Source organism: Anser brachyrhynchus (genome assembly GCF_964034855.1).
Source record: "Anser brachyrhynchus genome assembly, chromosome: 8".
NCBI classification, from domain to species: domain Eukaryota; kingdom Metazoa; phylum Chordata; class Aves; order Anseriformes; family Anatidae; genus Anser; species Anser brachyrhynchus.
This window is the reverse complement of record NC_137702.1, coordinates 15,488,939-15,504,606: the sequence shown is the minus strand read 5'-3', so window position 1 is coordinate 15,504,606 and position 15,668 is coordinate 15,488,939. Positions and strand designations below refer to the sequence as shown.

General features: G+C 38.4%; 1 protein-coding gene across 4 annotated transcripts in view; it reads left to right on the top strand.

Moving 5' to 3' along the window:
* The window catches only part of COL24A1 (collagen type XXIV alpha 1 chain), a 134,834-nt gene that overhangs the window by 66,172 nt on the left and 52,994 nt on the right, over nucleotides 1-15,668 (top strand). For all 4 annotated transcript variants that reach the window (XR_013954444.1, XM_080602971.1, XM_080602970.1 and 1 more), the window contains exons 22-24: nucleotides 1,088-1,132; nucleotides 6,216-6,269; nucleotides 7,337-7,381. Coding sequence is in view for 3 of the 4 variants with exons in the window: in XM_080602971.1 (XP_080459097.1) it covers nucleotides 1,088-1,132; nucleotides 6,216-6,269; nucleotides 7,337-7,381 (144 nt within the window). In the remaining variant the exon portion in view is untranslated. The remainder of the gene's footprint in view (nucleotides 1-1,087; nucleotides 1,133-6,215; nucleotides 6,270-7,336; nucleotides 7,382-15,668) is intronic.

Here is a 15,668-nt window from a genome sequence, read left to right as displayed (position 1 = left end):
CAGACAGCAGGGGTGTGTGTAGAGATAGATAGCAAATATGAATTTAATTACAGTATCTTAGATAGATTTAAATGATCTTTGAGACCTTTATTAATTGAAGGGGAAGGAAGGCAACATTTCATCTTACAAGTTTATTAGGTATTCTTAATTCATCACAATAAAAATGAAAACTCATGTCTATTAGGCTAAAAATAGTTAACATTAGAAATTATTTAATCAACGAGTCTGGGAATAGACCTTTAGTCTTCATAATTAAGCAGGCTACTTAGGACTTTAATGACAGATATTGAATGATTAAAAGCTAGCAGTGGCAAAATGATCCATTCAGTTAGCAGCCAGGAAGCTGCAGATAGTGTTTCTTAATTCCTTTGCTATGTATTTTTTGGAATTGAAAAGATTGTATACCACTTCCTCCAAAAGCTGGAGAAATTCTTACACATTGAGGATGATCAGATAACTGTTAAATAACAGCATGAGCTCCCGGTATGGCACTGATACAAATCCGTGCTTTGGTGTTAATTAGCATGCATAGCTATATCAGTGCACTGTGCAGCACAGGCAGTGTCTCATTTCTTCTACTATACAGCTGACAAGCCTGACCCTCTAGTCTTCCTCCATTCCCAAGAAAAGACAGGAATAAGCCCTGCCTAAATGGCTTGACTAACTTAGTGGCTGTACCATAGCCAAGTGGAGGAAAAGAGCAAGAATGTTCCTACTGTCCTTGTAGTTAGGAAGTGTGAAACGTCGCTACAAGTAGTCGTATTGCGCAGACAGAGGTTGACCCATCACTGTCGGGTCTCCCCTTGCTCAGAATCATGAAGATACTGCTGTGAAGGAAGATATCAATAGTTCAACAGCCTTTCTGGCCACTTCTGGTGGTGACGTACAGCATGGCTTTCTGGCTAACGAGTTTAAGTGAAATCAGATTAGTCTCTTTTACAGTGCTTCTGTCAGACTCAAAGACCCATGCGTACACATATGAAGCAAATGTAGTGTGACATAATAAGTAAAAACAGTTGTCTACAGATTTATTTATTTTTTAAGCTAGTCTTTGCATCAAGATTATTGAAGTCCTGATTTCTTGTAGGGAGAAGTAGGACCAGATGGACCTATTGGAGGAGTTGGCCCAAGAGTAAGTAATTTTGTTATGGAAGACTTTTTTTTAGTAGAAGTACTGGTTTAAAAGATACATTTACTCTGCGAAGTGACTGTGTTGAAATGCCACCTCGTGAATAAATTATTCTGTAAACCCGAATCAGCTGATAGACTGAAATATCGAAATCGGAGAAGAACCCATCATGAGACTCACCTTGTAGGGAGCGATATAAAGGACTGATGCTTTAAGAAAGCATTCTCTAATTGATGTGGTAGACTGCTGAGAACACTAAAGATGAAAACTCACAATGCTGTTTGGGCTGATATGTTTTAAAAGATAATTTACCTTCACCAGTTTCGTTAATTAGGAATATTTATTAGCATCTAAGCATTCTAGGGGACTTGAAGCTTATTTAAAAAATAAAAATCAAAAGTGAGGTCTTTTCTACTGCTCCCCAGTTCTGGAGAGAATATACCTCTGTCATTTTCGCAGTTCATTAGCTAGTCAAAGCTGTGAATTTTCTTTCTGTTAGAAATAACATTAAAAAGCTTATTTGCCACATGAAATAAGTAAAAATGAATAATAAAATTAAAATAACACTTTTTTTTTAGCTGAGGAAACAGGAAAAAAATTGAGCAGAAATTTGAAACGCTTTGTGACTCAGTTCGATATTATTTCATCTGCCTGAGCTTCTGCCAAGAGCCTCATGGAAATTTTTATTTTGGCTGCATCATGCTTTGAATCTTCTTCTTTGGGAAGGGCTTTGTGGCTGGACAGCATCTCCCATGTTGTGCTGTGGCGACTGGGAAAGATGATGCAGCAGCGGGTGACTCACGGGCAATCAGACACCGACCATCACATTCTCTGCATCACCATGCATGCGCTGGCCACCATCAGCTGATGTCAAAGTGACCCAAGAAGAAAACTTTCTATGTAGCCCAGCAAGCAGAAATATTTTTAATCTCTTTTGGGTCAGTTTGACCTGAATTAATTTGGTTTTGATTTCTCTCAATGGGAAATGTGTACACCATTGGCGTGTCTTACGGCTCCGTGGTTTCTCTCTCACTACGAGCTGCTGAGAGAAGAATGTGTGGATCCGTGGTGGGCCCCTGGGTTGCTGTCTCCAGACATTTTTGAGTAGCTTCTTGGCTAACATTACCCCCTGAAATGAGAGGTAGGGGAAATGGGAATTTTGCTTGGTGTGGAGCCCTGCCTGTTTTCCCCTCATCCCGGGGCCCATCTGTTCTCGCCTGGATTCTACGGCTTCTGTTGGCTTGAGCTGTTTCACAGCTCCAGGCCAGCTTCTCCTCACTGCCTCCCTGAACGCTGCTTGTCCTTGCTTCTTCCCTCCCGTTTGTAACGCAGACAGCGTGCCTGTTGGAGAGAGAGTCCCGGTCATGAAGTTGTTCCATTATACATAGTTTAATGGGACTGAATCAGTTAACTCTGGAATGCATCCATCTTTCTAAGTTATGTTCGCTTGATTGCGATTACATTCATTTGATTTACGTAAGGCTTAATTTCCAGGTTCATTGAAGGAAGTTTAAAACATGTTTGAAAGTAAATGCAGTCAAAGCTGTGTTGTTGTGTTTGTCTTCAGTGAACTAATGAAGTATCCAAGGGGGCAGGGGAGGTCTCCAAGAGGGACCTGAAGGAACTGCTCAAGCCATGCTTGGGGCCCCAAGGCACCGTCAGCTGTCAGCTCTGCCTTTCTAGGCAGATGTTTCTTACTTATTTTTTGCAGCCCCCAGGGATCGGGGATTCCTCATTCTCCCTGGCAATCTGCTTCAGTGCTCTGCTTGTTTTACTGACACTTTTTCTAATGTCTGGCCTTTCTGTCTAAAAGTCTCGCCTGTTTTTCTCAATACAACCTGATTTCCTGTCCTACAGACATATAGGTACAGACATCAGTAGTTTACTCCCCCTTTCAGCAGCTGTTATCCTCACTTTCTTTGGTTTTCTCTAAACTCAGTAAAGTATCCTTGTAGATTATATATTTTAAACCTTTGATTATCTTTATGAAAACTATTCCAGCTTTCTATTGAACAGTAATGGAGATGATTTCGAGTTTTTCTGGAATTCATCATCTCCTTACTGTATAGTTTTCAGGTTAAAGTGTTCAGCCCCAAGGTCAGGTTTAGGCATGCACCAAGCAGGCAGCAATACAGTTTCTCCTCATTTCCCCCTCCCAGCCATCCTCCCCACTCCTTCCTAACATTTACTTAAGGAAAAAAAAAAAAAGGACATGACACCAAAAACCTCTGGGTCCCACCTGACAGATGCTGCCAGCAAAACAGATCATTCTCTACTGGAGCAGAAGGTGAATATGAACCTGTGCTCCAGGTCCCAGGTTTGAAAAGATTTCCCATACGTCTCAAACAGCTGGAGTCAAAACTGAGGATGCTTCCCTGCTTACTCAGGATGTCTCAGGTTCCACAGAGTTCAGCCTATTTGAATTTAGAAAGGGATTTTTGAGCTGAATTTGGTCACAGGATTTCCCACCCATTCTACTCCAGTGTCAAATACTTGCATTCTCTTAAATGTATCCTCATAAATCAAAAAATGTTGTTTTTTTAGCGTTCGTTTGTTCTGTGAAAATACAGTAGATTGAACATTAAAGAACTGTCTGTGTTTATTAAGTTCCCTCATAATCAACTCTTTCTCAAAAGCTATCCCAATGTTAACACTGTAGTTGTCTGTAGTCAGCTGTCAGTGAAAGCATTTTTTGTATGTTCATCACAGGAGCAGAAAATACTTTTGAAGGGGGGAAATTGTTTTAAACCAAAACGTAAAAAAGAGCTGCAAGTTGATATTTGTGAGATGTGTTAAACAGAAGCTGGTATCTTACAGGCTTTAGATGAGCAGTTCCTCCTGAAGGCTGGGGCAAGTGCTCTCAGAAATACCCCACTCCCCCGTGCACTATTTCCTGAAAGCGGCTTGTTTCTTCCTGAGGGCTGAAGGCATGTGAGGAGCTTGTGGAGGAGAGCTGGGAATGGAGAGATAATGAGAGAGTTTATATTAAAATACCCAAGCCTGTACTCAACCCATTGAGAAGTGAGGTGAGAAGTGAGGTGAGAAGAAGCACAGGTGGTTGCTGTTTCCTGAAAGGAACTTTCAGTTAATATTTTAGGAAATACATTTCCTTTGGGATCACACTGCCCTGGAAGGGTAACTTTCTTAGGGGTTAGCAAGTAGAAAAGCAGCCATCCCTAGCCTAACCTTCTGTGAGTGGTTTTTCCTCCACGTGTGATTTACAATTGTATTGCATTCCTGCTGAGAGCCAAATCTGTGCATTTCAAATTGTTTTACCAGTTAAATCCACTTGTTCCATTCTCTGACCAACTTGCATCTGCCATGTGTCCTTCAAAGTTAGTATGTAACTGGGGCAGTACAGCTAAGAAAGCTTTACAAGCTGTAACTGCAATTCAGGTCTGACCTGACTGAAATAAATCATCTAGGTAGTTAATAGTGGCCACTAGTTTTCTTTCTAGGAATTCCATTTAAAACATTCCTGTGTTACAGCCTGCTCACCACAGAGACCTTCACATTCTTTGCAGTGTAGTAGTAAAAGAGCATGTAGGAACCTGCAGAAGCACATCGCTTGTTCTTTGCTAAGCCCTCTGGAAAGACATGACTTGCCTTATCGGAGTCTCTCAGAACCAGTCTTCATGGTCTCTTCTCCATGCATTCCGGGCTGTGTCATGTGCTAATCCATTTCCAAAACAAAAGCCTGTTCCTAACGCACTGAGACTTGTTGGAACTTGGAGAACAAAATGAAGTCATTCGGGCATGAAATCACAGAGAGAGAGAATGGGAGAGAAAGAGGATTAATATGAGAAGTCACAAAACCTACTAAGATAATAACATTTTAATATTATTAAAATAATTAATAGAGAATTTCTCAGATGCCCAGAAACTAACATTCTGCTCTGAAAAACAGGCACAAAGAAGCCAGAGCAAAAGAGCCAAATGCAAAAAATCACATCTTTTTTGAAGGAACTTTTTTGGTGCCTGCTGCTTTGATCAGTTTTGTCTCAGGACACCCAATATGGAAAGGAAAGCTCTCATTACAGAGTCTGATTGCAATTATTCAGTCTGCTGGAACAAACACATGGTCTAATGGCTGATAATTTCCTTTTAGCAGAAATCTGCATTTTCTTGATGCTGAATCATTAAAACGTGGTGTTTATTTTCCTTCTCCAATTGTCACATTTCATCAGTTTCATTAACAGCTTGCTGAAGAGCCAGTTCCAGCCTATTGGACCTTTACTTTTGGAGCAAGGCTTTTGCCTCAGAGCTGATGGAGAAAGTTGGTCTAGACAGGGCTATGTTGTTCATATACCAAATGTATAGGTCATGTTTTAGATTGTATAGGAAGTAAAGGTTGCCTGAAATAAAAATAACCTCTTAAAAGTGAGACATAATAAGCTATAAACATCTAATTGAAAATTCAGGAGAAAAATATTTCAATTTTTATGCCTTTGTGGTTCTGTCACAACAAAGGGAGGGATGTATTTTTGAAAATTCCTCAAGGATCTCTTCAATTCATGGCCTTCTGCTCAGATTGGTCTTGCTATATTATTTTCCAGGTAATGTTATGTCATTGACAGAGTATCATAACACCAAGATCTACTAGCAGAGAAATGATAGCGGAGAGAAATGAGGTTTATAATAATTAATTTGGTAAACACAGGAAAAGATATTCGAGTAGACTTTGTCTCATTGAGGAAGGACAGTTATGACACCAGTCCCTAAAGTCTAGAGATCAAATTCTGTTACTGTTACTCCCTGTTCTGCTGGAATTAGCCAGGACAGAACATGACCTTGTCTTTTCTTTGTCGTCTTAATATGGTTTTAAAAATGAAATATGAAGTGCTTGATTCTTGGATTGTGACTTTTTCTTAGCGTTAACTGAGAGTTAATACAGATTCTGCTTTCTGCGCTAGTGTGGTCTGTGATAATTAATAGTGTTTTCAGACTTAAGTTTATAAATACGCTGACTTTGAACACAGGTATTAAATTTTACTAAACTGTACACTTTTTAATATATGTATTCTGGTAAACACAGAAATGAGGATGACATTAAAATATTTTTAATATTTCTTTCTATTTATTTTAGGGAAGGCCAGGACAGAAAGGTTATGTAGGTGACCCTGGACCAGAAGGTTTAAAGGTAAATGCTGTTTTTATTTATGAAATGAACATGTGTTTGGAGTATCAGCTGTGTACACTTATATAGTCCAATGTACAGTGATGTGCTGGTGAAAGAATGAGAATTACATATGCTTCCATATAATACAAATGTATATCATACTGGTAACTCTGCTTTCTCACAAGATCTCATTTTGGAAAAGAAAATTATGCATGTCTAGGAGATGTATGAAAAAAGATAGCACCTGCTAAATAGAGGTGTAGCTGCAGAAAGATTTAAAGGGTACTGGCCTGGGGGGCATCAAGGGACCAAGGGCAGTTCCTGTGCTGACAGAACGTGGGGAGGCAGGGAAAGGAGGAGTGCTACAATTTGAAAGAGGATCTTGTGGCAGCAAAATTTCTCAATGCTGTGTTGTAATCTGAGCAAACAGTTCCCAAATCACTGTTCATCGGGGCACCAGGATTATAGTCAAAGACCGATAATTCATGCCACATATACACCCAGCTTTCACCTGTAAAATACATAGCAAAATGCTACTCGGCTGGCAGCATTATTAAGAACAGAATTAATTCATTTAATCCTTCAAGTTTCAAGTACAGAATTTCTGGAAGGAAAAAAAAAACATTTGTGTAAAATATAATTTAAATGTTAATTTTCCTAATAGAATATTTTGTAATGTAGTAAAAGTTATAGAGTACACAGGTAACATTTTACTCTTGAAACAACTGTAAAATAATGAAGCTGATTATATTTGCAAAGAAGAAGATTTCGATTAAAATTATATCATTCGTTTACAGTATTTGCTGACTTAATGTATTTAGTGAGCCCTTAATGCACAGCTTTCATTTTTATGGGCAACTTATAAATACTTTAGGACAAAATTTACATCTTTTTACAAAATTAAAATTAGCCAATGACAATATTTATTTTTTTTTGCTGGTTGCTTAATTTTATTTTTTAAAGTTATAATTTGCTGCTGTAATTTAGAAAATAAAGAGTCTCTTAGGAAAATAAAGAACTTTAATATACACATATGAAAGAAATTACTTCTCTAATGAACTGCATTATCTGTTTTCTCCATTTAACAGGGAGAACAAGGAGACCAGGGAAACATTGGAAAAACTGGTGAAGCAGTAAGCTTGAATTCTCTTTCAGATTTTATTTTTAATTCTATGTCCATTTGAGAGTGGAGTAATTTTTTGCAGTAACTTTTTCATTGTTTTTTCTCAAAGGAAAAGTTTGTTTTTCCTTTGAAGCTATAAGATGTCAGGTATACCTTTTGTGGTCTTTCAGGATCATACTATTTAAAAAAAAATACCCATTTGAAGTATTTGCCAGAGTTAATTCTGTTTTTTTTTTTTCCTAATAGGTTGAGTGAACATTACAGGTAGTTGTAGTGATCTTCCAAAGCACGTTCAAGTAAATGAATGACCGATTCTTTTCCAGTGAAATGATTTGAGAGGCTACATTTAGCCTGAGATGTGTTTTGCAGACTGGTTTTGTCTGCCCTCTGTAAAATCACAGAGCACAAGGTGACCTTGAGTTGACATGTAGTCCATGTGCCTGGGCAGAATCAGTTATATCACATCTGACAAATGCTTGGCAAACCATTTATTAAAACCCTCCAAGGACAAAGGCTCCACGACCTGCAGGCAGCCTAGGGTTTCTCTGGCTATTTTGAAGTTCCTCCAATTGTGTAAACTGACCCTCTTCTGCTCGAAACAACCTTTTGCAAATGATAGCTCTTACTGTGTCCTTCCTTCATTCTGTCTTTTCAGGCTACACTGTCCTAAGTCACTTAGCCTTTCCTGTTTTCTAGATAATTTAGATCACCTTCTTACTCTCCTGTAACCTGTTTCTAACTCATCTCTACGCCTATGACTCCAGCTTGTTGCCCAAGCTGCTTCAGACAGCTGAGTGGAAAGGAGAAATTGCTTCTTACAAGCCATATGTTTGCGTATACACCCCAGTTTTTGCAATAGTGTGTTGTTCAGCTTGTGATCCACAGTCTCCAATCTTTTGTTTTGTTTTGTGAAGTTATCTTTCTCAGTTTTTCCATTTTAGGTGCTTTTTTAGTGAATTACCACTTACACATGCTGCTTTGCAATTCTCCCTGCTGCATTTCATCCCATGCCCTTTTGTATTTTTGACTTCTGTCTGGGAATTATGAGCAGGTGTGAGCTTGTTGACCCAATGGTTGAGTTACTGAGAATTTGTGTGAACGTGACTAAATTGATTTTGTTTCTTGAGTTAATGCGTCCCAAAATGAGATACCACACAGTGGTTTGGACTCAGTACTGTCCTGTTCATGTAAACTGTTCAACTTAGACTGCAGTCAAAGCGAGCTCCCAATTGTCTGCAAAATACGAAGCAGACATACCTCCAAGCTCATGAGATGCTTGGTTACTGCTGAAATTTTCAGAATTGCTTCTAAGTCCTGGCTCCTCTGGACGTTATGAATAGTCCATATCCCAAGACAGAGGATTGAGAAATTGAACTCTCGGTCAACATTTAAAATATCTGCTTAGACAGGTACTGATAATGTAATATAAGGTCCATTTGAAAGCCAGCATCTCTCTGAATGTGGCAAGTATACTTAGCAGCAGCTTGATCCACAGCTTTGTTCAGCAGTTCATACGCATAGCAAAACACTCTCTTTTTTTAGATTGTAATTAGAGCTGTAAAACAGTGGCTTCCTTTCCTTGTGATACAATTTGGAAAATTGTTTGTTTGGTTTTTAATGTTGCTGAATGATTAGGACAAACAGATGAGTATTGGGGATTGAGGATGTTATGGTAGAGGAGAGAGAGTGGGTGGGACATCACAACACTATGTTGCTGTTATGGAGTGACTGTGTACTGAGACACAGTAATATAATCTGTCCATATAAACAGCATTTCTCTGCCAACATTACACTTGATTTTTCCAACAGTGTGCAAAATGAAGGCTTTATTACATACAAATTCTATTTTTTCAGCCTGTAACAAGTTAGGAAAAATCGGTGACATTTACTTGGTTGTTCTGTGCCATGTGCATCAAAATCCTCAAAATAAAACAAAGCTAAAATCAATCTTAATCCACTACCTAAATAGCACATAAAACAGTCACAGAATTTACTTAACCTTAAGATTCTGAATTTGTCATAGGCTTTGTTTTGCTCCTCAGTGAACTTGAATTCAGTGCACACATTTTCCACAACTCAGGTGTTTTGTGTGTACATAATAATCACTGCAAAGTGAGCTCCATTCTAATAGAAATGTGAAACAGAGTAGCTGAAATGTATAATCAATTATTATATGTTATGGTTATTAGTAATAAAATAAACTACCTACCTAACTGCAGTCAGGGACAAGCTGCAAGAATAAAATAAAATATGCTTTATTCCCAAAGAAGGGTTATTTGCAGCCCTGTTACAGTGTTGTAAATAAAGATAATTATGGCCCATCATTAACAATTCCCATACTTGCTGTTTGGACAATTTTCATATAATAGAGGATGACATGATTCCTGCAAACTGACATGGTTGGTCAGCCATTGGCAACTACTCTTTATTTTTACTTGTGAATTTTAGAATGTCTTCTGTTTTATGTAAATGTATTTTACTCAAATGAGATTCATTGGCCCTCGATCCTGTTGTGTTACCTTTATTAACTGGCAGCAGAGGACTAATGTTCACTTTGTGTCTGTTCTTTTGGAGGGCAACATATACTATCTCTTTGTTAAACTTATGATAAAACACCTAAGGCAGGAGAGAGCCTTTCAAACACATTCAGCACAACTCAGGAAAGGCCTTTCAAAATCCCCTCACTTTATTCCCCACTGTAATCTATAGCAGTTAAGCCTTGCCTAAGTAAATGAAAAGCACTAGCAGAAAATGTTTTTCCAGATGTGATTCCTGATGCAAAATATTCACTTCTGTACGTTTTGGATGCAGTTTTTATTTCCAGTTTCTCACCAGCTTCTGTTTGCAGTAAGTAATTTTTCTTGTCCTCGGTGTGCAGAGAGAATCCAAACTCCTTAAATGGAGTAAGGCATCCATCCTTATTGATACCTTATCAAGCCTGTGTTATCACATGCTTGGTGACACCAAATACAAACAAGATTTGTACAAATAACACTAAATATTTTACAATTACTGTACAATTTATTTAACAGTAAAGACAAAGGGAAAAGGACATTACTAGAAAGTTGGTAGTATTTTATTAGCCATTGGACTTCCTGTGTTTATGGTTTCTTCCCTTTGGGGGGGGCTTATCTATTGATATTTATTCATGATCTTCATTAACTGAGTTCTTCAAATTACAGAAAATGATATAAACTTTAAAGCCCACAGTTGAAGTATACTACATTAGTTTTTACTATTGGGAAATCCATCACAGCATTCCAATTCTCTAAAAGAAAACTCATGCATTTCGTGAATATTCTGTCAAAAGAAACAATTTTGAAATAATAAGTCCTGTAAATGTTAAATTCATAAGAAATTATGACAAGAAGCATGTGTCTGCTACTGATACCAAATGGTTACACCAATGTTTTTCTTCTGTTTCTTTCTATTCTTCTGCTTTTTCCCAGTATCATCCATCTTGTATCTTTAACTAATCTGTCTGTTAATATTCAAGTTCTGCTTAATATCAGCTTGGAAGAATACAGATGGAAGCTGTGCACAAGCAGGGAAGTTTCAGCAGTGGGAGACTGGAGCATAATGCTTTATTGTTCGGTCTAGTAAGATGGGATATGTGCTGAAACGCACTCTCTCAATAGACTAGCTGTCATATTGTCCACCATCTGTTAGGTCACATGAAGCTGCTGACTCTTTAAAGCATGCTTCTGCAGAAGTATTTCTGGATGCTTGTCCAGAGTGGAAACTGAGTAGACTAAATTTACAAAATGTTCAGTGTGCTCGTAAGCTTAAAAATGACACACATTTTAATACTAGAGCAGGAATGTTCCTAAGATCAGACTTCAGACACTATTCTTAACTGAGTTCTACAGTAAAAAAAAAAAAGTTTGGCTACAGCATCTGCCCTGTTTCAAGGGGAAGGTGGGCAGGTTCAGGTGGTGCTGCTTGGCTAAAGAGAGCCCAAAGCTGAGTGGGATCCAGGGCTTTCCTTTGCTGTGAGATACTCAGTTACTGTACAATCAATAGGTGCAATTGAAGAGGAATCAGTTAAGATAGTGAAAAGTAGCAGCCAGCAGTTAGAGCAAATTTACACTGCTGATGAGACAAAATCTTTTGGAAGTCATGCCAAAGGAAACAGCCACTTCAGCTACTGAGAAAATTGCCCGTACGTCAGGGGGAGGAAAAGCTCACTTTGCTGACATACCCAGCTGGATTTTGTATTCTTGTATCAGTGATGGATAGCAAGTATTTGAAACCATGTTGCTTCAAGCACCTCATACCAGTGACCTGTCTGTGTTACAGAGTCAGGGGTGATTTAGGAAAATGATTCATTGCGTAGTTTTTGTGGCACAAAACTGAACTCATCTGAACTTAAAGGTTGCTTGTCAGGACTGCGTTACTGTTTGATAGTGCTAGTGTTTACCCAGACCAGGGCACTCTGAATAACTAAGTGGAAGCTAGTTCCAATTTTTCTGTGCCAACTCCATTACAGACGTTCAGCCCTTGCTTGGCCCATGGGCTTATAATTAGAAACCACAGACATTTCTACTCATATTGAGGCAGGGTACAAGTGCAGAACTTTTCCTGTGATGCAGTCAGTTTGTACCCAGGTTGTGCATGAAATTAAAAAAAACTTGGCCTAGAAGAAAACGCTCTTAAAACTGGACTGTAACTAGGTGGCGTTTTCAGAACTGTTTTCCCAGTTTCTTGATTGGTTATAATGTTATTCACCTTTCTTAGTAGTCTGGAGACAGGGATTTCTTTTAAAATTGCAGGTTACTCGTACCTGTAAGGAAGAGGATAATGCCTCTCTAAGGATATTAACAGCTGCTCCATTTAGTTCGTACCTGATACAGGTACAGCAGTGAGCAGATGTTGTACACAAAGGCGTTATTGCAAGTCTTTGGTTTCAAAAGCCTGTCTGTGGTTCGGCAATATGCTAGTTTTGGTCAGATCACTAACAGAGCCCCATGAAAGCACTGGTCCAATAGAAATTCACCCAGAAACCTACAACTAGCAGGTGTTAGTTTTTGTTTGTTTGTTTTAAATCCCAGAGCTGGTATCAGCTGTCCACAACACCTCCTTCCTGACAGATCAGCTACATTTTTTTTCTACTACAGATTATATGAAGCCCAAATAGCAGCCAGCACAAGCCCTTTGTCAGGCTTTCTTTGTGTCCAGGCCTAATCGAGGCCACATCTGTTACAAGGGTGATCCAGAATTAGTGCGTATGGTACCAGGGTCCAGATGGATCGGTTTTAAAAATACTTGTAAGTACTGTTATGTCTGGCTAGTAAAACTGAGCTTAGATTAATGTTTATTTCTTAAAACTTCATTTTTATTATATTATGAGTTGTGGAGGTATTTTTCTATATATCAGCTGGGTATGAACTAGTAGAAGCTGACTGTTAGAGCATCCATTCTTCCTTCTTCTGCCCATTGTTCTTGGCTTTTATTTTAAGAGGTAGTTGATGTGAATCTTCAAGCATTGTCAAATAAGTTTTGATCTGTTAAAATCAGACCTTAATATTTGCTCATTTGCTTTTTTGTATGCGTCATAAAGTCCCTCATGCAGTATGAAGCTGATGGGATCTCAAGAAATGTTTAAGTGGGAAATGAAATGAGCAGGCAGAGGTGATGACCATGCTGAATATGGAGGGAAGTAGAATGTACAGGTTAAGGATAAATTTTAATGAAAATTAATAGAAAATACCCAAAAGAATTTCAAAGAATAAAGTTAATGTGGTAAGATGATATTTAAAACTTACTTCTGGGATCTCATTAAAAGAACACAGAATGAGGATATTTGAAAATACTGAATTCTTCATGCAATAATGTTGGATTGGAAAGTTTTCACTTAACACAGAAGATAGTGTTAGCATACAACCTGATATGCAGCTGCTTCCACAGAAACTGTTGGAACCAGCTGAGTATTCATTCCTCACTACCAAGCTTTTCAATGGATTACTCCAAACTTGCGTTTTCATGAAGTATTCTGTGTGTTTTCAATTATTCAGCTACAGTCCAGTTTCTAACATGGAGCATATGTGCTGGCAAGATGTTTTGTCTGTCTTACGCATGTGTTAATTGTGATATCTGGTCTCTGATTTTCCATGAAAATGCTTCTGTCAAGAAGGTTTCTAAAATGCTGTTATTGTCATTGTAGAGTTTTACACATATCTTTGTAAATGAAAGTTTATGACTGCTTTTTAATTAGCTTTAAAACTATGATGATTTTTTAAACATTTCAAGGTTGTTTTTTTGGTTTACTTTTCTGTTGCCTAATACTTTCAATTTGATTTTCTGAGTCCACCACTGATTCCCAAAGGATTGAAGGGATTCTGGAAGACAGTGACTCAACAAATGTGCCTTGGAGTGTATTCATCCTCTTACATAAGAAGGAGAGAGGGTTGAAACCTCATCCCAGTCTTAGTGGCTGGTTTCTATGATAAACCAACCCCAAACTAAGATTTAAGGAGCCATGTGATCTTAAAGACAGTCCATGGGGAAAACACCACTTTATGGCTAATATATTAATGGAACAAGATGCTTTTCTTTCTGATTGCACTTTCTCTTCACTGTGCGCTACTATTTGTTTTGAAAACTAAAATGATATTCCTAGGAAAACTTTCTTTCTCTCTTGCCTCTGCTGGTACCTGCCCTAGCGTTATCTCAGTCTTGGACACTTGAACTCTGTTTTGGATGGAGAGGTGAAAGAAGGTTTAGTTAATCTGTCATGAATTTTCTCCTTTGTTCCTCCTGAAGTCCCTATTGCTTTTCCAGTTTCTTTAGCTTCAGTTCTTTTCAGTATTGTTTTGCTTTCCATACATACCCACTTCCTGTCGCACAGTGTTTCTTTTCCTTCTTTTTATCCCCACAAAAATCTACTTTCTTCTAGTGTTTCTACTGTGAATTTTCTTTAATTAGTTTCTTTTGAGGGACAGCATCTACAAAACTTTCTGCTTCATAGCCAACTTCAGTCCTTGCTCTGGAAGGCGTTGTAGGCTAAGCCTAATGTGCTGGGTAACAAAATAGCACGTTCACACTTGCTGCTTCCTAGTCATTCCTTCTCTCTCACACCAGAGCAACTTATTGAGAAACACAATACTTCTGGATTGAAAAGGGGACTTGATCAGGGGCTTTATAGCAAAAGTTTCTCTGCACGCAGACGGGGCACGGCTACCCATCTTTCTAATTGACACCTTCAGCCCTCTAAACAGTGTGGCGTTGACTGGGCACTCAGGAGTGTCTCTGTGGAGAGAGAACAGGTCTTGAGTTACATCTTGGCTCTGATTACATCTTACTCCCTTTCTGGAATAAGAAAATCAAAGTGATTAGTCTTCAGCCTTTTGAAACCAGACCTCTACAGCCCTCATCTTGATGAGCAAAAGTACAGGGTAATTCTTTGTCTCACAGATCTCTACTTGGTATTGAGGCCCATTGTCAGTCATGAGTCACGGCAGCAGTGGTAGCTCTCATTCTCAGAGTTAGTCACGAAGTCCCTCGTTTCTGCCAGTGACCTCTGAGCATTGCCTTAGTGCCAGTATCACCAGGACAAATCTTTGACAGCTGCCAAGAGACGTCTTAGACTGACACATAATACAGAAGTTCAGACATACAATACGTTACTTCAGCAGCCATTGAGGTGCCTGTTTGTCTCTTTAGCCCTTCCACAAACTTATTTGTGCCAGTGTTATCAACCTCAAAGATGGCTATCTCAGTGGCTCATTGCAATAATTTTAACTATGAGATTTCCAGAGTAGCTAGTAGTTCAAAAAAAAAATGAAGAAAATAAAAAGCAATCCTGAAGCCTTAGTTACTTTGCACCTGTCATGCTAAAGTACTTGAGACTGAACTGTGCTTAAATTATACAGGTAAAGAGCTGAAAAATGTATTTATTTTCAAAGACAAATCTCAGACTGGAATGTTGTCTTTCTGATATGAAATGATTTCTATGGAAAAAAAAACAAAAAAAAAAAACAAAAAAAACTATTACTAGGCTTATGAAAAGAATATAACTGTCCTAGGGAGCATAGGAGTCATGTTAAAAAAAAAAAAAAACTCGCTTTAGTGCCAGTCTAGTGCTAGTTAAGCCAGTACATTTCTACACGTGTATAGAGAGCAATGCCAATGTGTGAAATGCCGTTTTGTTTGTACAGTGCCTTTCAGAGTGTTACAGACAATCCAGTTGTGTATTATGGACTGCTAGGAGCTTCCACGTTTCTGTCATCTTTCGTGTGCAGTCATGCAATATACTCTGGACACCTATTTTTCTTCAAGCTCAGTGTTCCATACTTTTC